This window comes from Strongylocentrotus purpuratus, unplaced genomic scaffold (genome assembly GCF_000002235.5).
Source record: "Strongylocentrotus purpuratus isolate Spur 01 unplaced genomic scaffold, Spur_5.0 spur5_scaffold_10, whole genome shotgun sequence".
Lineage (NCBI taxonomy): Eukaryota > Metazoa > Echinodermata > Echinoidea > Camarodonta > Strongylocentrotidae > Strongylocentrotus > Strongylocentrotus purpuratus.
In genome coordinates, this window is record NW_022145595.1 from 17,446,724 (window position 1) to 17,470,606 (window position 23,883).

The 23,883-nt window shown below is 37.2% G+C and overlaps 1 protein-coding gene across 1 annotated transcript; it reads left to right on the forward strand.

The window, feature by feature from the left end:
• The first annotated feature begins 3,043 nt into the window (after nt 1-3,043).
• On the forward strand, nt 3,044-22,237 carry LOC574757 (sushi domain-containing protein 2). The gene is made up of 18 exons (XM_030979120.1): nt 3,044-3,394; nt 7,619-7,746; nt 9,229-9,528; nt 10,650-10,784; nt 11,282-11,444; nt 11,841-12,089; nt 13,071-13,347; nt 13,769-14,044; nt 14,347-14,479; nt 15,077-15,221; nt 15,799-15,933; nt 16,394-16,567; nt 16,959-17,216; nt 17,797-18,054; nt 18,872-19,354; nt 19,850-19,946; nt 20,771-20,824; nt 21,409-22,237. Exons 1-18 carry the CDS (start codon nt 3,313-3,315, stop codon nt 21,422-21,424), a joined length of 3,363 nt encoding a protein of 1,120 aa, XP_030834980.1. The 5' UTR covers nt 3,044-3,312; the 3' UTR covers nt 21,425-22,237.
• The last annotated feature ends 1,646 nt before the right edge of the window (nt 22,238-23,883 follow it).

A 23,883-nucleotide genomic window follows, 5' to 3' on the forward strand; every position in this document is an offset into this window, starting at 1 on the left:
TTTAGAAAGTCATGAAATCGAAGAGGCATTTGTTACGTTTTTTATGTATTATTATCGGGACGTTGGCGGCCTTTCGTGAATTAACAATAGGGACTATTGTCATGCAAATACGTCGTGAATGAGATTTAGAAGGGAAGCCACAGGGCAACTGGGTTGAGCTAAACTTCCATTGTGGTCAGGATTTAAAAGCCATGTATAATATCATCTGAACTTGTTACCCAAGTCGAGGAGAATTAGCATTCTTTCTCTATTATTCTCCTTCCGGAATGAAGTCCCCCTCCCCCTCCTATTGGATCTCGAAATTCTGGATCGACAGCAAGCAAATATTTTTGTCATGTTTCGGGAGAGAGATGGCCTTGTAATTTCTTATGTCTCGCCTTGCTTTCTATCACGGAATCACATTAAAGATACTTTATCTCTTTTGCAGCCAACATCAAATATTGTAGAACTTTGCAAGAATTGGGAAATTCAAACATTAGCAAAGTCCTATATAGTATTCAAATTATGCGAGAAAGCCCGTTTACCTTGTAGACTTCACTGTCAGGCACTATTGACTGACTAACTGACTTCTTTTTTTCTTCGGTAATAACATACATAATGTAACATAGAATGAGCTGTAGCGGGTACATGAGCATTTGTCTCCATCAATTACCCACTACTTGTAATGGCCAAAATTTAACTGATTGAATCTTTCTGCAACACAACACGGACGACCATTCGATAAAAGGGTCTGAAAATCAGACTATTACTTAGGTAATGATTGCAATCAGTTAAGTCGATTCGACAACTAATGGTCGTTATATTCCAACTAAAAGCCTTTTTCAAGCCTTTTCGTTTTGAGGGAACTTTCTTAATTAATATTGTCTTTCAAATGCCGATGGAATTTAACTTTTTCATTTTTTGGGGGTCTGCAAATGGGACATAGTACCTTTAAATTCACTAAAAATCTCATAACACGATCTTTATTTTCGTAAAGTCAACCTAAGGTAATATCAAGAGCCTTGTGTGTCACGTAATACAAAGTACGAACATTACAACGAGGTATTACGCAACCCGGATATGGTTTTGTTATGGTCAAACCATGGACCTACTACTCCATGGTCAAACATAAGTCAAATGGGCATTGAAATCGCCCCTGAGTTGATTTTTTTATAGTTTTTTTTTAAATACAGATTTCATAATCCACAACCAATGACCTTAGGCTTAATATATTTGTTTCTTCTTCTTTTCTTTGGGTTGAGTCTGCATGCCTCGATCCTTCACAGTTTATGATGTAATCAAGTTAGAATATGTTGATTGATGTACTATTACCAGTCTCTTTTTATGTAACAGATTATATCATGCTTTGTATGGTTTTGAATAAAAATGAACTGAACTGAACTGAACTGAACAGTCGAAAGTTCTTGCAGACTGATGAGTTTGCGCTCGCTCCTTAGCTTTGCCCCCCCCCATCTCTCTCTTTCTCTCTCTCTCTCTGTCAAATCTTCTAAGAAGTCGGTGGAATATGATGAGCAAATGTAACTGTTTTGATAGTTTGCGTTTTCTATTTGATGAAATGAAACTCTTTTATGTATCAATTTACCTGTTGAGTTATCTTATCATGTGATTATAGAGGTGTCAATAATATTTGCGTAATTTTGACTTACATACAAAGATCTATATCGTACAATATGTATGATTATTTATATCTGTAGATTATGAGCATTACTTTGTTTTCAAATTAATGCCTTGCATTTCCAACGGCATAGGCCGCCATCGACATTTAACAACTTGCTCATGATGGCGGTCTCCTGCGTATAATGTTAATTTCCATTATACAGGTGCGTTTTTTCTTTGTGTGTTTGAAAGAAAATTGTTTATGTCTGAATATGTATTGATAATTTTTTGTAATACCAAATCACTCTGTATAACGTTATTGAACGCACAAAGTTCAATAAAAAATCAAACACTATACAGCTTGGTGGCGCTGTTGATAATACGGATATATCTGCAATTGAAGCTATGAAAATGCACAGGACAACAAACGTCAGCCTGTCTCGAAAACGTATCTGCTTCCGTCTTTTATTTGCAACATGGCTTGTCAGCAGTCTATTGTTATTTTGTTTCCTTTACATATTTCGTCCAGGAAACAAAAAGTATTAAATTCAAAGGTTTAAGGTTAGTTGTCATTGTGCTTGAGAAAAACTCCATGGTTGAAGTTATAGGAATTTGATGAATCAACATGCAACAAATGATGTATTTTTTCTGAGCTGTAATATTTTTTCCCCTTCATATTGCGTTTCACATTTCATTGCGTTTGGGAGGAAAGATCCTCCTTGAATCAGTATTATATTAGACCGGCCAAGATGATTAAAATAAATATTTTTAATTTGGAACTAGGAGTTATTAAAAAATATGTATAACTCCTTTGTTGGACATGATAAAGGCATTGGGGGCATACATGCTAAAACCCTTGCACAAATATAAGGAAATATAGCGGTGGATGCCACGCACAGTAAAACAAAATAATTATAGGTCTATTTATAAAGCGTAGCTACTGTATACATATATACTCTACTGCGCCTTATACAAAGTTTGATATTCATTTGAAAGTCTGATATTACACTAATATGAATAGTGCAATGAAACATAAAAGTGTGATTTATTCAGAAAACGGGGGTTATAAAATTTTCCTATATTTCAAAGTTTTTTACGCACCATAAACCTGTCCATTGACACACTTTTATCTTGACTAAACATATACATTATTATTTAGGGCCACACAGAGAAAAGAAATGGTCAGATAATGTGATTGATTAAAGTCATTTTATTTTTCTTCAAACGGATTGAAGTTTTTAAAATATTTTTTACATGATGTTTATTTTGAGTAGAAAGCACAATTATCAGTTCACTTAGGTATATGTACACTGCCACACACACGCACACGCACACTCACACACACAAACGTATCCGCACGCACATTTACACGCGCCCCAATTGAGACTATTATACTGACTTTATCTTAATGTCATTGGTACAAAGTATTTCGACAACTTAATCCTTTTTTCTATTCGGCGTTGAGTAAACGAACGTAGACAGACATAGTGCGTTAAGAGCAATAGGAGAAAAGAGCACGAAAATGGAAGCGTGGGCTGATTAAACGTACAAGAAGAATTAGGATATCAAAGGACAGAATAGAGAACAATAAAGACTTGGCTAAGAAGGAGAAGAATTGAAAATAGAAGAACAATACTTTTGGGATAAGCATATAATAGCAGAAGATATCTGCTCGATATCTGTTGGACTTGACTATCAAACGCATCTAATTCTAAGATGACCGGAAAGAAGCAATTCGCCGTTTTCTTCTGCATCGCAATCATCTTGAATGTACTGCAGACATCAGAGGCAGATAATAGTAAGTTTAAAACATTTAAGTTTTTATCTTAATGTCCGTATAATGAGAACAATGGTTATTTTTTTCCTGCTGTGCATATTCATTTTGCCGTAGTATATTCATTTTCATTAAGTTTGTTTTAAGCTTAAGTGATACAAAAATATTCCGAAACTTTTTATTGATACAGTTCAAGCTTAGTCAACTTTAGAAAATGAATATGTATACCACAACATTACCATGGTGCAGTATGGGCACTCGTCATACTATTTCAGAAATGCTAAAGGGAAAAAATTAGAGTCAAGTTGAACTTGTAGGCGGGAAAAGGTAAAATTTATGACATTGAATAATGTCAATTTACAATATGATTAGCTACTTTATGAATACAGATACATGTACTAGTCCATTATTCCCAATAACCTAGTGGCCCATGCATTGCGATCCATTCTATAAAACACTGGGCTTGGCATTACACTGATATTTTTTCTGTCTTGGTATATACAAATTCGATTGGGCATTCGATCAGAATGTAGGTAGTTAAATAAAGGTGTCGTGGTCTAGTGGATGCGCAGCTTGACTGTGAATCACATGGTTCGCGGTTCGAGTCCCACTGGGGAAATAATGATCTTTGGCAAGATATAAATCTATATTTGCCACTCTCCACCCTGGTTTAGTAATTGGGTACCCGGTGAGAAGACATTCTCTAGAATGCTTGAGCGCCTTTTCATGGTAGCTCGGCTAAAGGTGGAGGTAATGATATGTCTGCAGGGCCCTTATAGGAAGAACGCTAGTAATACTGATCAGGCTTCCATGGGCAAGACATGGTATTATTATTATCGTTTAAAAAAATTTAGTTCTCAGTGGGTTAACATCACGCAAAGAGGCAACAAATATGGGGGGGGGGGGGGGGGATGAATTAGAACTTATATTAAAAAAGGGGCATTGTGAGCATGTGATCAGTAATGTATCTCCAAATTGTGTACCCAAATTCATGGAACTCACTTGCGTAATAAGATGAAGTGCAAACACAGTGACGGACTTCTGTAAACAAAACCTAAATGTAAACATCTTAATTAACCTTGCTCAAAGATAAAAACTGTGTTAATCGAAACATAAGGCAACAATGGTGTTTGCTATCAGAAATGTCTATCTCTCTTCCTTTTTTCAATTTAATTTCAGGTCAAAAACAAAAATTCAGTTTATTACCAGGCACCCTCGCTTAGAAAAGACTTCGATTTATTCATAGTAGCAGTAAACTATATTTCAGTATTAAATACAATAATTCAGTAATTAACATATCATAGAGTTTTGATTGAAATAGATTAGTTGATTATTCGATTTCATTATTGTGTTTTTAAATATTCAATTAAATATCATTTAATTTTGACTTGGCTTTTACTCAAGATTATGGTCACTAAATATTTTTTATACTTCATGAGTATTTTAACAATTCTCATTATATATGTATGATTATTTTTTTGTTTTTTGTTTTAGTGTAAGCTTTTAATATTCAGGACCAGGATGTAAACCAGTCCTTTCTAATCTTGTTATCCTGATTTAATATGTTCAAATAAATAAATAAATAAATAAATAATATCAAACTACTTTCCAAAATCAGCTCAACAGAAATGACAATACCCTATTGTAAGTCCCATATAAATCGTGTTCATGTAACTCAATGTCTTATACCTTTTCAATACACTGTCATGTCCTTTATTAGAACACAAATTGTATCTAATTTCCATCAATCAAATGTTCATATCACATTAATGCACATGAATAAATATGATTGAAAAGATAAAATATAAATCAAACAATCAATGATCAACTATCAATTGTCCATGTAGGTATCTTGGCGCATGCCCCTCCCCTTTCAAAGTCGTTACCACGCCCTTGTTTCGTGCCCACCAGACACCCGTATGAGCCCTGGGGCCCGTTTCACAAAGCCTTTTTTCAATGAAAAATGACAAATATTAGTGACAAATCTGCTGATAACCAATCAGAAGCAAGGATTTCAGTAGCTTTTAACAAAAACTGTCAATTGTCACTGATGACAAGTTTTGTGAAATGCCCCCAGGGGTTTAAGTGATTATCGAATGATTAAAACAGTTTTGAAGTCTACTCTTACAACGATTTTTTAAAGAATTTGTTTCATTAACAAAAATCGGGTTGTTAAATGTAACCTTCTTGCCCATGCATCGAGCAGTCAAGAGTTGACATGGGATCTTCTATATTCTATGTTTTTTGGTTGAATTAGTCAAGATATCCTGACAAACAAAACATCACATTGCCATGTCAACGTCTTTTCCTTCTGTGTGTTTTGTTTCTCTAATTACTTGTACAAACATGATTAACCTTTCGGCCTCGCTTTGTTGTCAAGAAGATAGAGAATGCCATGGCTTTGGCTTGAATCAATCTGAATAACTCAGAAATAACTGTTCAAATTTTGAAATGATTGAAACAATAAAAAAATGACAGTAAATATAAAAATGTAACCAAAATTGAATATATAAAATATTTGAAGATGATTACGACCATCCGGTCGAAGTGTGTCGGCCTGAATCCCTTGGATGTGATTTACAGTATACGTTAATCATCTACTGTATATATTTAAAACAAAACGATCTAGGCCTATCCCATAACAATTATTATAATCACCATCACTGCCCTGCCTAAACTTAATAGACAATTATTCTTGAAGAAAGCTGAAAAATCAAAGAAGCAGACTTTCTAATGATATATAGTTTGAACGAAATAAGACAGAGGGTTAGAAAATTATGATTAAAAAAAAGAAAGTTGTATCCCTTTAGGTCTGCATACATGGGACTACATTGGTAATGTCACTGTGATGTAGAGGCGTTAACTTCCCACTTGTTTCAACACACCAAATGACTTAACATTTATTTTTTTACCAAAATGTACTATATCTTTCACTATTCTGTTTGTGCTTTCATAGAAGCCAGTTTATAACAAAGGTTAGATTGGCCATTAAAGGTACTATGTCCCATTTGCAGGTCAAACAAATGAAAAGGTTAAATTCCAACAGCATTTGGAAGACAATACTAGTTTAGAACTTCCCTAAAAATACTGGGGGGGGGGGGGGGGCTTGAAAATGTCTTTAAGTGGGAAAATAATGACTATTAGTTGTCGAATCGACTTAGGAGCTATAGAGCCAATAAGTAATAGTCTGATTTTTCAGACCATAGTACCGAATAGTCGTACGTTTTATGCTGCGCAAAGATTCAATCAGTTTAATTTTGGCCATTTCAAGAAGTGGGTTATTGATGTAGACAAATGCTCATGTACCCTTTACAGCTCATGTTATGTATGTTATTACCAAAGAAGAAAAAAGCCAGTCAGTCACTCAATAGTGTCTGACAGTGAAGTCTAGCAAGTAAACGGGTTTCCTTGCATAATTTAAATAAGAGGACACTGCTAACGTTTAAATTTCACAGATATGACATACATGACATATACATAATTCCTGCAAAGTTCTACAGAATTTGATGTTGGCTGCAAAAGGGACATAGTATCTTTAAAGCCGTAAGGAACTATAACCACTATCGCAAATCCCCTCAAGCGCCATCTCAGGTCAGCTGTAGTATTGTGTATGATCCCGTAAGCGTTATTTTTTCGGCGGCACAGATTGGGGTTAGGTGCGTGTTGAGCCTATGGGAAAGTTTAGGGTTAGGGTTAGGGTTAGGGGTAGGGTTAAATCAAGACCCCTTATAAAAAGCCTCAATCTGGGCCGCGGAAGAAAATAACGCCGGAACTCGCTACTTCCATAGCTGCACTGTTGATTCTAGCCGTGAGATGGCGCTGTGCAAGTAAACAGTACCAGAGCCATCTATACATATTGGCCCAAATTCACAAAGGAGGTTTGTCGACAAACCTTGGTTTTCGTGCGTCATATGACGCGTTTCGACGCGTTTTTACAAACCAGGTTTGTAAAAAAACGCGTAAAAACGCGTCATATGACGTTCAAAAACCAAGGTTTGTCGACAAACCTCCTTTGTGAATTCGGGCCATTTAGTTTGGCCAACCCGGTTCGAGTTGGACACAATATGGCGACTACTGCTTTGTTGGGCAACACAAAGCAAAATAATATACGCCATGTTGTTACCCAGTGAAACCAAGTTGGCCAAACTCTGTATATAGATAGCTCTGAATAGTACACTAAGGCAAAACGTTCATCAATTAAAGTACCGCTTTAAGGATTTTAAAAACCCGGCTTTTCCTTACTCGCAGGTCTGTTCTTCCCGTATGGATTAAGTGAGGGGGACGCCTTCCTAATCGAAAATGATGATGGATCAACTCTTCGGCGACTGATCTCCGTCGTTTTTCCGTTCTTTGATTACGAACATAGAAGTCTATTCGTAAGATACATGCACATTTTTTGATGATGATGATGATGATGATGATGATGATGATGATGATGAAGATAATGATAACAATGATCAATAATTCAAATGATTTTATTTCTCATGCAAAACATAATACGATGATTAATTATATTACAAAAAATATGCAATGAAACGACAAATATAATAGAAAAAAAACACGAGAAAAGAGTAACTAACTAGAAGTAGAGCTTGTTGAAGTGTTAGTTCCTCAGATGCTGTTTTACGGCAATATAACATGAACAAAGTATGCTTAGAAAATAAAGAAATAAAAAAAATATGTAGCTAAGAAATTATAGATTGGGGGGGGGGGGGTAAAAGAGAGAAAAATGGAGGAAAATAGTAAAAGGCAAAATAAAGAAAGATACAAAAAAGGGAAAATGAGTGATTGCAAAAGCTCTAGAAAAAGGAAATTAGATCAGTAGATATTAATCAGTTTTAATAATAACGACAATGACAATAGGCCATATTGATAATTATTTCATTATCAGAAATCGAAATTATTATTAATTATGGTTATCATTATTATAATATTTATAATCATCAATATCATCATTATACTTATAATAATAATAATGGTGATGACATTCTGAATTTGTTTTGCTCTCATATATTTACGATGCCTCTAAAGCGCTTTGGAGACGGATTTTTACATTTTGTTTAGATTTACACCAAAAGTTTGGGAAAAAATTAATAGGTCATGTTTTTTTCAATAACCAAATGCACAATATTCAACTGCCACCCGTTAAAAAAACAGATGAATCAATTCGCTAGTTATCACACACATGTTATGTATTATATCCTGCATCAAAAATTTGTTGGCTTTTGATTGGTTGAGAGCTCGTCACATGACCAGAAATATTTGACCTATTTTTAGAAAGTACCTATATGAGAGTACTATTTTGGTTTACTATTTGGGAGTTGAAAAGAAATGTGAATTTTTTTTTAATTGAATTAATTTTTTTCCTTCAAATCAATCTTTATTTAATGAAAACAAAATATTTTAAATCTTTTTAGATAAAAATTGACATTTTTTTTGTTCTAAATTTGTTTTCTCTCAAAATTGTTTTTTTTTTTTTTTTTTTTTTTTTATATAAATTTTGGATGCAGGATATAAAACAAATATACCATGCCTTCTATTCGAGGTACTGGTTAAACTATCGGCCTCGGTGACTCCAAAAGTACCATTTGCTTCGGGGCTGCGCCCCTCAGCAAATAGTACTATTGGAGTCACCTCTTGCGCATAGTTTTAACCAGAACCTCTCAAGTCAGTGTATATTTGTATACTATCCAGTTTTCCGTCGAAAGTCAATTTTCGGACAAATCGAAACGTTGTGCCTGCTTCAAATAAAGGGTTTCCCTCTTTGACTATTGATTGCGCCTGGAATAAATGTAATGTAGTTGGCGCAAGTAATATAACGCCTCGTGCGCACCGCTCTTATGTGAATATTCATGCAGGTCAACACTAACGGGGTCATCTCGTTCTTGGATGCCGTTTCACAATACACACCGGATACTTTCCCACTTGGGGATGGCCGACGACTTCTCACACCATTCTGGGGCGATGTCGACACGAGGAATGGCGGTGCTATTTCCTATCGAGAAGTTCTACGATTCGGTCAGGATGATGAGCTGTTTGTTGAAGCCGATAGGATTATCAAAGAGTCATTTATCGAAATGAGAAATTTTGTGTCGTCATGGATGTACATCGCGACCTGGGACAGAGTGGCCTTCTACAATCCTGCTGATCCCTCTATCGTAAGTACTCTATGATGAGAGAACTTTGAGTTCTGGTAAAGGTGAACATTACTTAAGAATTGTCTCATTGTTTGTCAGTTTGGAGGCTGATCACTTTAGGAAGGATTTTGCTCCTTAAATGCCTTATTATTCAAAACATATTGGGAAAAGGCTATAACTTGTTGATAAAAATGTGTATTCAACATGCGTATGTAGTCTATACAACATATACCAATTTTCGTGGCAAATGCATGTTATTTTTCGGACTGTGGAGGCTTCTTTTCAATTAATCATTTTAAATCATGCAAAATAATTCTTATGTTCTTTGTAATCAACTTTTCCCAATTCTTTTCCGATTTAATCGCAAGACCAGTACTTAACTTTATCTTTATATCTATTGCCTATAACAGGAACCGAATGGTCCTAGTATGAAGCCTATGGCAATCTAAACAAACAATAGTCAGTGGGTTTAAATCACTCCTCATTACTCAATATACCGTTGATCTCTCCCTCTCTCTCATGTCGTCATCTCCTCATTTTGTATGGCGCAAAACTCGACCACCACCCCTCCCCCCCCCCCGCGCACACACACAATCGCCAATACCAAACGCATTATGAAAATCTATAGAATTCTACACGGGATAAACCCCCTATCTCTCTAAATTCTTCGGACTTTTGAAAGATTGAAGAAAACAAGATCGCAACTACTTCCGAAAAATTAACTCAAGGGCAATTTTAATATCCTGTAGTAGTATGTTCCGTATAAATCATATTAGGGTGACGTATTCGTCATTGTAACGTTCGAACATTTCAATGGGTGACGCACAAGGCTATTGAAATTACCTTAGGTTGATCTATCCAAAGTAGTTCAGATCGTGTTAAAGCCCCACTGTCCTACTTGTAGCTACTTGCTCCCTCTATATAGAAAACTTCCCCAATCGGTGCCTGTTGGTACCCATGATCCTCTATTTCTTATGTTATTTGAGAGCTGAGTTGATGAGATAGCCACCTGTCAGTGACCTCGCTGTGTGGTCTAATCCCTCCTAGCCACACTAGTGTTGATAAGCTTTAAAAGTTCTCTCTATAATTATGACAAATCAAAAGATTCTTCATAAAGCTAATTATTATTTTTTTTTCTCCAGAGGAATTCCTTTCAAGCTGTGATTGTTACTGATGGTCGATACTCCTTCGCCATCTTTAATTACGGTGACATCAACTGGACAACAGGAGAAGCCAGCGGTGGTGATGGTAATGGTCTCGGTGGTATCCCTGCTCAGGTATGCAACACCATGGGCACAACTAGAGGCGCATACAGGCACAATCATACCAAGGGGCTGACTCTCTCGTCTGAGTTTCAACTTTACGGTGTTCATATTTTCGAGTTAGCATAGCAAATATTGACTTTGTATTATTTTGATTTTCACAATATAAAATGAATCATATCATAATTTAAATCGACAACTTTGCTGCTCGAATTTTTTCAAAAGTGTATGTAGGGTGGGGGCTGTAATCCCTTAGCCCCGAACTTTGCAAGCCTGTGGGTACAGTGGTATTAAATCGTTTTCAAATCTAGGACAATTTGTACGGGACGATTGTAGGTGGTTGATTTGTTATAATGGTGTGCTAATAGACAAACACATTGACTTTTCAGACGGAAATGAAATTGTATTTGTAAAATGAAAACCGTTTTGGTCAATCTTTTCAAACGATGAACAAAATGAGAAAGAACCAAAGTGAGAGTTCAAAGTTTAAAGTTTAAAAATTTCAACCATAGGTTGGATTCAACGCTGGTGACGGAGTGACCTATTACAGTGTCCCTGGATCTCAGACAGCGGCCGTCGTCGATATCGAAACGACATCGAACATCGGTGTACCTGGGAGATGGGTGTTCAGAACGGACAACTCCAACATCGAAGGACTAGAATGTACAACATTTGGTGTGTAAACAATTACTATTCTCGGACTTGCTGTTCTGGTTTGATAGAAAGTCAAATGATCAAGTGAAAGTTGAATGTTTATATTGAGTACAAATTCTTCCAAAATCGGTTCATGGTCTGATCACAGAATGTGCGATGGGCTTTATGAGTAAATGTAACATCTTTAATGACGCTTAAGTATAGATATTTTGATCTACCAAATAAAATAACATTATAGTAGTTTTCTCGGTTTTAGTCTTATTAATGCACAGGCTGCTGGTATTCGACATGTTAGCTAGAATGCCCATGTTTTTAATACTGAATCACCATGAAATGTTCTTGACCAAACCGCGAGCTTCTGTTTTCCGTTTGTAGCATTATAAGCATCATGTATCAGGAGATATTTCGTTCTTACAGGTAAAATTACCTTGTTCCCTTTGGTCGGTTCAATGCTTGGCGCAACTCAGGTACTCATTAGCGGACCATGCTTCAACGCAACCAGTCTGATTGTCTGTGATTTTGACGGAATCGAAACTTTTGGAAGACTTCTGTCCGTCAAGACCGCCCTCTGCGTTTCGCCGACTTTTTACAAAGTAGGACGAATTCCCCTACGGGTGTCTTTAGACGGCGGAAGGACCTTCCTGTTCAAAGGCACTTTCACAATTAGTAAGTTAGAATATTTTGTGTCAACGTTCAATGTATTAATTTGGTTGTAGCTGAGCATCAGGAATATTTTAGGATTTTCTTTTATAGAAAATACGTTCATTTGCATTTACCATTCTATTAATGTCATTCGTCTTTTTAGCCCTCCAATAAATAAGCCAGTCTTTGTTGTTTTGTTTGGTATCTTTTTCATCTTCATTATTATATCATGCTAATAATCATAACAGATAATATAACATATTCTTGACAATGTTTATATGGAATTACTAAAATTGGCAAAGGCGGGCCTACAATACATGTATTTCATCAAGATGACTACACAGCGTAGGTTTACGGCCATGACTTGATAATTCACAAGGACTAAACTGTTTTTGATATGTTGGTGTACTTATCAGTGTTAAACGACATATGCTCCTGTAACAGTTGCTCCGTGGTGATGTCCTACACTAGCCTAACCTCTACTAACCTCTTCCTAAGTTAACCCTTACCACAGACCCAACCTTCAAATCAAATAAAACCCTAACAATAACCGTATACTTCTGTCAAAATAAGCCTGGGGGTGTTTCACATAGATCCTAAGTTGAACTTATTTCTAAGTTGGACCTAACATTTATGGAAAGCCGTTAGCATCTATGACAATATTTTATACAGGTTATTTTAAAAGGCATAAAATGTTGATTAAAATCACTCATATTTTCTATTATCAAGGAGATTTCATGTTCTTGATGTGGAATTTATAAAAAGTCTAAAATACTTGAATTTTTGCTTTTGAATATATTTTATTTTATAGCTACATTTGTAGCTATAAAATAAAATATAAAATAAAATATATAAAATCCATAATATTTAAGTTCAACTTAGAGTTAAGTTCGACTTGGGATCTTTGTGGAACACCCCACTGGAGCAATAACTATAGATTTTCAGCTCACCTAACCAAGATAGTGAAATCAATCTTGTCTCACAGGTAGCCCTGAGGATGTTCCTGACAATGTATTTCCCCGGTAACGGAAAGCAACCAAAGAGAATCCGACTTCGAGATCACGTGGGACACAGAAGCCCTCCAAAGCGTGACCGAAGTCGACATCGTTGTCTACGGTTACCGAGAGGACAATGGGGTCGAGTTCAGTGGACCTGTGATCACATTGGCTCAAGGAATCAACTACCGCCTTGGTATCCAAAGAGTATCTGGGTTACCTTACGCTGAGATTGATTTCGAGATTGGGGTCATCGGGGTCATCGAATCTGGAGTTCACGTGACAAAGTAAAATCAATGAATTTTGATATTATTGCTTAAATTCAGCCTGCATTGCTAGAACACCTACCGAAAAGAAATACATAACAAGCACAAATGAAGGATACATTGTTTTGAATACAAGAATGTAAACAATAAAGTAGGAAGACTGCGTTTTGCATTGAACACTATATCACAATACATAATGGGATTAAATGTGGTACTGACGGAGACAAATTACCCTAATTTTCGGGGAATATCGGTTCACAATTCGGTATCGTCATTACTGAAATAAAGACATAGGAAATATGGCTGCCTATTTAAGTTCCCGAGTGTTACATTGGACAAATGTAGAAGGCAAAGCTGAGGCGTATCCAGAGAAGAAAAGAAAAGGGTTGGGTGGAATGTTCCTTCTTCCCTTAACTTCGATTTCTACTTTTTCACATTCTAGTTCAAGCCAGGCTGCGCTCTGGAGCAAGGTCCATGTTCTACAGTGGTACAAGGGATATGACACAGAGGATTGGTGCCAAGATTGGTGGGACGTGGAGGTGGAAAATGACGATTCTTTTCTTGACGTCACACCGCCGTGTCCATGTACCTTTGACCAAGCCCAGCTAGATATCGGTAGGTTCAGTCCCCATCCAGAGTGTGATATCGATATCTCGTCACCTAGCAACTGTATCCACAAACCTGGAGCGACGCACTGCGTACGAGCCAACACGCCGAGGTAAAAGTTTAATCATTACATACATTTAGTTAAATCCTAAGCATGTTCTTGTTATCAACTTTATTGCATCCAGTGCACTGCGAGAATGTATTATTATTTTTATTACTAGTTTGTACTATTTTGTTGAAAGGAACTGAAACATTGGTGGAACACGATATGACGTACCGTAATCAAACGAGGTATATCTTGTTTAGGCCTTGACAGGGTAGCCTTGTCAGTTTAAATACAATGACCTAAATGATCCTAAGAGCTTATTATACTCCAAGATATCTCAACCATTTCAACGTTTTATTTCATTTTAGCAAAAAACTGGGTGGACAGGCATGCTGCTATGATAGTAAGGGAACGATCATCAATGTCTTTGATCTCCCAGGAGGGGGATATAGTCATCGGCGCCACCACGGAGGCGTCCCACCCTATGAGAAAAATGGGAAGGTGATATGATCTTCCGATTCAGAATATTCAGTATTGGGCGACTTGAAGCTGATGTCGCTCTGCCTCTTTCTCGATGGAAGACTGACAAAGAAGAACGAGAGATAATGAGAGAAAGATTGAGGGGGAGGGAAAGGAATGGAGAATTCAAGGACCGTCAGGGGGGGGGGGGGGTAATATCCTCATCCAAAGCATATTAAATTGTCGTAGATGACTTTAAATTGAAACCCCTTTACCTCTTTTTTAGTGAAAGATAGATAAAAGAAAAAGAGAACGAAATAAAGAGAGAAAAGGGAGAGAGAAAGAGAAAGAGAGAGAGAGAGAAAGAGAAAGAGAGAGAGAGAGAGAGAGAGAGAGTGAGAAAGTAAAATAATGGAGGAGGAATGAAGATGGAGATGGATTTCAAGGAAGATAGAGGGAGACAGATTGAGAAAGGAAAACTATATCGCTCATTAACATAGCGGTTTGCTGTACATTATGATGGCCATTGTTGATGACATTTCATACCTTTTATAAACAAGATGACCCCACCATATGGCATTATTGAGCGCCCCCATACATTTTAAATATTTATATGTAAACCTGACTTCAACTACTCAGGTACCGTATCTATCGCACTACCTCACCGACATGTTGCCGTGGACATACTGCTGTCGCTTCGGTGAACATGATGATCCCGAGTGCAAAAGCTTTGCAAGACTTCGACCATCTCAAGTTTGTGACAACTACAAACCACCACCACCAGGTATTCCGTTTACTTGTGTTATACCAGTTAGCGAACCCACGACCTTCTCATTTCCTCCACAAGTGTTAAAACCACTCGACTATGACACCTCTACAAGTACGGGTAAATTGGCCCTTGAAAGACTGGTGGTCAAAATTGATCACCACGACGCTTAATTTCCGCGTGCAGTCGTGGCAGTTAGCCGGTCTTTCGGTCTCGTAGACAATTGGTCCTATGGACTACTTGAATAGGTGTAAGAGTGCGAGTTGGTGACCGTGTCATAAAGCACGTCTGTAGTTACGATAACTATAAGATAAACACAATCTCAACTATTTTCGAAAAATTAACTCAATAGACAAGGGCAATTTCAATACGGTTTTGTATGTCCCATAGAAATCATGTTCAGCTTACGTAATGCGCTATTGTCATGTAAGCATGTTTAAAAAAATTACGTCACTGTGTTGGAGAAAAAATCAAGTGTCAACCACTATCAGTAGAAACCACAACAATGGATACATTCATGTTTCTCACTCCCCTGCATCCAAATGTTCTATACCTGTCATTCCTACACTTTCTCCTCTGTTTCCTCGCTCAACAGCACAGGGAAATGGCGACCCACATATTGCAACTCTTGATTCGACCATGTACACATTCAATGGACATGGTGAATTCACGATGATGAACGCACTGAATGGTACTTTCATCTTACAAGCAAGAACAACACCTCTTAGTGGTAAATTATATCTCCATCCCTCTCTATTTTCTCACTCTTTAGGCCTCAGTTTAATCATGTTAATTAATGTATATTTCTTATTTTTATACTAACCCGATATTTCCCCCTCATTAAACATGAATCATCGTACCCTGACTCTAAAAGGCTATTGCGATGACAATATTGATGGCATTGGTCATGGTAGTAATTATTTTCAAAGCCAATTGGCAGAATTGCAAGATTTTATAAATCATAATACAACTAATCAATCATTCTTACATAATGAATTAGAAAGATACATTATTGGATTTACTGAAGAAAATTTATGAATATCAAGCTTCAGTCAAATGTGTTCTCATTTCATGTTTACACCTCGTCAACTTTAAGTGCCATGACATTGACGAATGTTAATTGTTAAAGGAAAAGGAGTCGCTAATTTTATGTCTAACACCATGTGTCACACCTCTCTCTTTTCCTTTAGGAATCCCCGCAGCCACAGTATTTGTTGCCATGGCAGCACGTTATGGTGACAGTGACGTAATCCATGTTCAAACCAATGAGCGCAGGGTTCTTGATGCTTATGTCCGACTAGCCGGGGATGGACAAAACTTCACAAGGATTGACTTCGATCAAGCTTCTCGATGGGCTTTTACAGGTTTTTGTCTGCTATTTCAGTTTACTTCCTTGAATATAATCATGCCTACCCATGAACATAATATTATGATAAACAAATTCAATTGCAAATGAGTAACATGCTATCTACATTACAAAGAAGTTATCAACTTCTCCCCTTTAAATATTTACGGTAAACACCTTTTCGCAAACGCTGAGAAGACCTATATGCGATTGCTTTTAGGGTTGAGGTTAGGAATTCGGTTAGTCATGTTTATTAGTGTAAGAATTTAGCCGCGCGGTGAAATCAGTGTGGGATTATGTGGAAGAATTACATTATACATAGCTTTCAGCACCTGATTCTAAACATATCAAATTCGAAATTCAACTTAGTACTTCCGCATTCACCTGTTTACCATTCATTGTTTTCTCAGGTGTCTCTGTAACCGGTCGCAACATTACCTCAGGTGGAATTCTTATAGCTTTCGACGGCGGGGTAGGACTGACGTTGAAAGCCTCAGAGGGGGCCATGAGCATTCTTCTTGTTGCCCCAGACTCCTTCCAGGGTCAAACGAAAGGCCTGATGGGAACGTGGAATGGTGATGCTAATGATGACTTTCTCACTCCGCAGGGATCTTTCCTCTCCCCTGGTTTGACTACTGAGCAGCTGCACGACCAGTTCGGGCTACAGTGTAAGATCCTATAATCACATTTCCCCTCAACATTTTCATCTTCTTCGCCCAATATCAAAATATTTGTTTAAAGAGAAGGTTGAGTTCCGGGAAGAGGTGAAAAATAATGTGTGAGCATTACTCTCATTCTTATTATGCAAGTGTGGAAGAACATCAGATAAGACATGTTCCCTGAAAAGCATGGCTCTTCAAATGCCTTTATATTCTAAATATGCATAACATCGTAAAAATCGGGGGGGGGGGCGACTTTTTACGCCACGTGTTCGTGTAGTCCCATATACATCTTTCTGTGTACAGTGTTTGTAACTTTACCAAGACTTGGCCAAATTTCTTATCATTTTGATGATTCCAGAACCTTGCAATACACACAAATTCTTATATGCTAGATGATCAACCGTTTCTGGTCGGTTCCACACTGTTTCTTTCACAATGCAATCGCATGACCAGAACTCAACTTCATCTTTAAAAAACAGAGTACGAGTTATAGAAAATTATGTTAATTCATTGTATATGTGTGTTTTAGGAAGTTGGATGTTTGTTTAATATACTTTCGGGTACTTTTTCCATTGACTTGATACAGGGGAGATCGATGCTGCAGAATCTTTGTTCTTCTACGAACTGGGCAACGACCATGAATCTCTTACCGACCGCGCTTACCGTCCCATCTTTGAGCCGGTCACAAACCCTTTCGTAGACCAAACCCTGGTCGAACAGGTCTGCGGTACGAATCAGTTCTGTATCTTCGACTACCAGACAACGGGATCGCAAAGTTTCGCCGAGAATTCCGTGGAGGAATTCGAACAGTTGGAAGAGGCCGTTGACAATAGGGCTTCATTTGGTACGTTCTTTCATTCTGTATGTTGTTTGGCTTATTGATTCTATATACATTTTTGTTACGGCCAGTTTTATAACACTATAGCAACTCTACTTAAGACAACACAAGCTAATTCAATCACCTGCTAAAATGTGCGACCAATACAATGACATAATACGAACATGATTTCATATGGATCGTGTAATACGCTAATCAAACCTTTGAAGAGAACTTCGGCTTACAACAACATGTTATTCTTATTGCTCACGTTGTATTCACTTTGTGTACGATTTCACTTCCATATGGCGGGTCAAAGATCAAGCCAGTAACTGGCGCTGCTTTACGTCAGAAAATGTGCAACGGTCTTATAAAGGAAACAGAATCGAGGCATAAACTTAAATTATTCTCAAAATCAACATCGCCAGATTTAAGATATCCCTACAAATAATCTTATTATAGGTGTCGTGATCTAGTGGATACAGCACTGGAGTGTGGATTATATGATCCATGGTTCGACTCCTGCTTTGGCGCTATTGTCCGTGGGCATAACAAATTGCTACTCACCGCCTACATGTTAAATGTGTAGCCGGTAGGATGCGAAGGTTAATGTGGTTGGATTGGCTTGTGTGCGCTTGTAAAATGGCGCCTGGCCGGAACACTCTCCCAGGGAGTGGAGATTGTGCACTTACATGTGCGGATTAGCAATTGAACACAATGACTTGGGTAATACTAACACCAATGTCAAGTGCTTAGAAACGTCTAATTAAGCGATTTATAAATGTGAGATTTATTATTAACAATATGTCTCCTCACGTTTTGTTTTTATCGTCGTTTCTTTCAGTGAGCTGCCCAACTCTTTCCGCCCCTGCTAATGGAAGTGCCATCGTGACGACCTACACACCAGGAGGCGTGGCCAGGTTCGTATGTGACCGCGGGTTTGAGCTGAGTCACGAGGCCAACCGGACCTGCCAATCAAATGGGACATGGAGTGATAGCGATATCCCGACATGCATTGCGGTGTTCGTGCAGACAACGACCGCGGCATTTGTTTCCACCGATGCAGCTACGTCAAGGGTAACCACTGAAGATGTAAGATCATCTGCATCTTCATTCTCACGTTCGACTGAATCACAGACTGCCTCGGCAGGAAGTACAGCTGGACCAACCACTCCTCTTATCAACCCCGGGACTACTCCACTTATCACTGATACAATAACCACTCAACCACGGGGAGAGACGGGATCCACGGAAGGATATTATACCGAAGATCCAAAGACATCTCCACAGTTGACGAGCACGACACTCCAAAAGAAGGGTGATGATGGTAGGTCAAGGGAAGGTGTTGTTTGTTTGCTTGTTTGTCTGTTTGTTGTTGGTGACTTTTGTTTGTTTTTCGTGTGGTGTCTCCTATTCGTGACATTTTTTTCCTCCTTTTGTTTTTGTGTGTTTGAGTTTTTCCTAGGGGAGATCCTCAATATGATTTTTTAGTATAATTTTGTTTGCCGTTTATTGTTGTACCCCTTCCCCCTCCAACAGAAAATCTAGTTCAACCGTGAATAAAGCTACGTATATGACCAAAAAGTATTTAACTTTGTTTGAAATGGAAAGAAATGATGAAATCAAACAAAGATTGGCAAAATTTCTCCACCGGAACTGGTTCCTTTTCCTTGCTCTGAACGTCAACGCTTCAGCAACTACTAGTTTGCTTCTCCTAATTATATCTCCGGCCGATAAATGGACCAGTGCTCACCATATTTTTGATCAACCATGTTTTTTGTTTAAACTATGAATTTAAGATTATCTTTTCCTCTTTCTGCAGGTCTTCCCACCTGGTCGATCGTTGTGATATCGATCGGATCGGTTGCGTTGATCGCTGTCACCGGGCTTATCATAGGCCATCTATGTCACAAGAAAAGGTATTAATTTCTCACCATTTCTTAACATTCTTCTTCTGAATTGTCTTTTGCTTTTACCGTGTCACACTCCTAACATGGAGTTACTAGGTTAGTAACTCCATGCTCCTAATAATCTGGTGGGGATAAAAACTTCTCACGAACTCTCTCAAATATGTGAGTTTTTCATTATGACATCATGTTCACAATCCCACTGTTTAAGATCCCACTCCAGGGCCTTCGCCTATTTGTATGTGATCGATATGTACAATATGTCTCATTAAATCCAACCTTAATAGCATATTACTCCAATAGAAAGTTTAAAAAAAAGGATATTCAATCTAAAAGTTTAGATTTTTTACTAAATAAACACTATACCTATATGGATTTGAAATTTGCTGATTTGGAAAAATATTTTCATGTCGTGCCTGACAAGTATCCCTTTTGTTCCAAAACACAAAACAAATAAAATGTCTTTTTTAATCAGAAATATGACTCAGGAGATTCGTTTCTCTATAAAGAACCAGTAATAGTATGCTATCCCGAATATCTTTATTTTAGTAATTCCCAATGGAAAAAATCGCTTAGGAGAAAAAAAGTAATTATTTAGATAATTATTTGTACACGACAAACATGACAAACAGGAGAGTTGTCCGTGCAAACGTCACAATTAATCCACTGCCCAAACAGCAAATTAGAGATTCTCATATATTTAGTGATCTCCTATTTCAAACATTTCGCCACTCTGTTTGTCTTATATTTCTGCTTTCATTCAAATGAACGAATTGCAATGGTTCGATTGCCCTTTAACAATCGTCTTCTACTTTTTCTGTCTTCTGAATTGATAGTGTGACACCTACAAAAAGCGAGGAGTTGGCTCATCAAAATCCTACGTTCGTTAAGTAAGTATTTAAAATGTAATATTAATGTGTATTCATAAATGTTGCGGTTATTCTCATATCAGAATGCCTGTCTTTATAAAGTTTTGTAAGATATCTACGTCCATCATACTGATGTATTATTGCTATTGGTAGGGGCAACGTGATAAACACGAAATTTGAATCAGATATAATGACTAATAATGATAATATTGAGTATGTGTTAACATTATGACCTCTGCACTTAGCAGTCTAGCAATATCTGTGAACATCTACTAGATCTTGTGTCCGATAAGGCAATATGCGATATATACTGATATACCCATCAAAACAGACGGGGAACCTCTGTGTGGAGTTGCTTATCACTTATGGCAATATCCTGACAATATTGAGTTTGTTTCAGATTGTTTTATGTTCAGTGCAAAATGATATAGAGTGACGTAACGCTCTCTCCCTCTCTCCTTCTTCCCGTCCGTCCTCTCCCCTCTCTCTCTTTCTCTCTTTCCAATTCTCCCTCTCTCTCATGCTCTTCCCTACCTCCTCAATGTTTTGTGTATATATCTTTTTACTTATTCTCCTCTCTTTCTCCCTCTCTTTCTGTTTGGCAGGGTTGAGTCGGGGTAATCATCAAATCAACATGTCTCTCAGTCCTTGCTGGAATTTGAAAAATACCTGCAAATGAATAAAAATGAACACAAAGAAGTAGATAATTTTGCCCTCTTCCGTCCTGTGAAAGTTTATTTTCTATGGTGTAATATTGCTTTCATATCCGTCCATCGATGTCTTAAAAAAAATTATATATAATAGCGATTAACATAGCGAATATTGAAAAATTATTTTTAACAGGCATATTACTTTCGCTTTGTCCGAAGAGGTAACTTGTAAATTTAAGGAACAACGCAACATTCAGAGAGGGTAAAAAAGCGTTTTACTTGTACCATTTGAAAGAATTGTTGATATCAAATTACATCGTTTCTGATTGTCGTCTCAAGACTACACGTGTACAAAAAAAATAGGCTCCATGTAACCGTTTGACGCTGTAATTTGTTCCGTTTCTAATGTTCATGCAAACAAATAGTTTTGTTCCGTTTTGTACAATCGTGCAAAGGTATGGGGAAAATGCGTCTAGTGATTTTTGTATGAATATATGCATAATTTTGCTCTAAGCAGAGATGGGCCAACTTAAAGGCAAAGACCAGAGTATGACAGTAAATAATCTGTTGATGATTGTATAGAAACAATTATGATGATGGGTTTATGTACCTATACATATGATCGGGAAAAATAGTGACCTTCTCGTAATAAGCGAGTTCGTAATTAGGATTTGCGCATGGGCAAATAAAGGTCATTCGGACCAAAATCGTAAAACCATTGAGACGAATAATTTTATCATGCTCATGAAAGTTATGTAATCAGTATTCATTTATGTACCGACAGTACATTTATGGAAGTATTCTTCTCAAGAGGCAAATACAAGGTATTCATGAAGCACCTCCATCACTTTGGCAGTGATTATTCTAAAATGCACAGGTGGGAAGTATCCATCTTGTCTATGATCTGTGGATATTTTGGGGTCATGCGGTCCAGAGCTATTTTCGAACTCGCTTATTTTGCTCTTGTGTAATATGCATTAATGTGAATTTTGTATGACTATTCTGCAAAATAGTGACATGGAATTCAACCACCTTGTGATAAATTCGACCAGCTGCGATGTTTGCTTAATGAATGAATGCTGTCGTCTAGTAGATATGTCACCGGACTGTGGATCATATGGTTCGCAGCTCGAGTCGCCGCGGCACTAATGCAAGATATTAATCTACATTTGCCGCTCTCCACCCAGATGAGGTAAACGGGTACCTGGCAGGAATTAATTCTTTGAAATGCTAGAGCGCCATAATGGCAGCCATTGAAAAGCCGGGGTAATATTTACGAAGCGACAGAAGTTTAAAGTCTGACAGACATGAACTCTATAATTGTTATTATCAATATTTGTATCAATGTATCAATGTGACGCATGAAATGGGGGCATTAAATGATATTATATTCAGGAAATCAAAACAATGAGCGTTCCAATTTATTAATTTTCAGTATGCATAGGGTTGTTAATAAATGTACAGGTTCTTGAGACGAAGAGACAGATGAGAGGACACTTTTTTGTCTTCATAACACATTTTATCAATGGCAAATGCCACATAAGTATTACATATTAATTTTGGCCATAACTAATCAAATGTATTGATTTTCAGTCAGCTTCATTTGCTACATGGCGACGAATGCTGGATACGTGTTCATCAAATGTATTTAATCATTATTCATTGATGCACCGACGTTACATTTTTTGGTACACAGATGAAAATATTCTAGAGAGGGCAACGAATTATTCATGAAGCCCCTCCATCACTTTGGCAGTGATTATTGCACAATTCACATCATAAATTTCATCCATGTTTAAAATATCTGTGGATATTTGGGGGTCATTTGTACATTATGTCTTCTCCGAAGTTGTCTTTAATCACCTGGTAATCACCTATATATATATACATATTTTCTTTTTAAAGCCCGAAAACCCGCATGTAAATGCCGTCAATATCCGGTACCGAACACCAAACTCAAATAAGGCCCAAACAATGATTCACCAATGTCGACAAGCTGTGACGAGACAAAATCAGCAATAATGGCATAAAAGACGTTTTCGTTTCTAAACAATCATTTCAAATGGATTTTGAAAGGTTTTTGCACCTCGTTCATCATCACTTCGAGAAAAAATATCATTACTATCATTAAATTTAATGGTCTTTCCTAATCTGATTGCAATATGGATTCATATAAGTATGTCATAAAATATGATATAAAAAAAAATGCGTGATCAAAGTCATGCAATGTTAAGGCCTAAAATGTTGGAAGCCCCACAAATTTTATGGCAAAAATTACCTATAAATTGTTTCATTGTGTGAAAGAGAATGTCATTTAATACAAATTTTTGCAAGAATTTGCAAAACAAATGTGTTTCAGTGCAAATAACATAACCATTCATATGGCAGATAAATCTGCTTGTCTATGTTTATTACAATGTGATAACATTC

What these genes read in the sequence shown, in the direction of transcription:
- LOC574757 (XM_030979120.1), top strand. Translation starts at nt 3,313, where the DNA reads ATGACCGGAAAGAAGCAATTCGCCGTTTTCTTCTGCATCGCAATCATC. An exon ending in CCTATGAGAAAAATGGGAAG is followed by an intron (nt 14,480 to 15,076) that starts GTGATATGATCT and finishes TCAACTACTCAG; the next exon opens with GTACCGTATCTATCGCACTA. An exon ending in CGACCAGTTCGGGCTACAGT is followed by an intron (nt 17,217 to 17,796) that starts GTAAGATCCTAT and finishes GACTTGATACAG; the next exon opens with GGGAGATCGATGCTGCAGAA.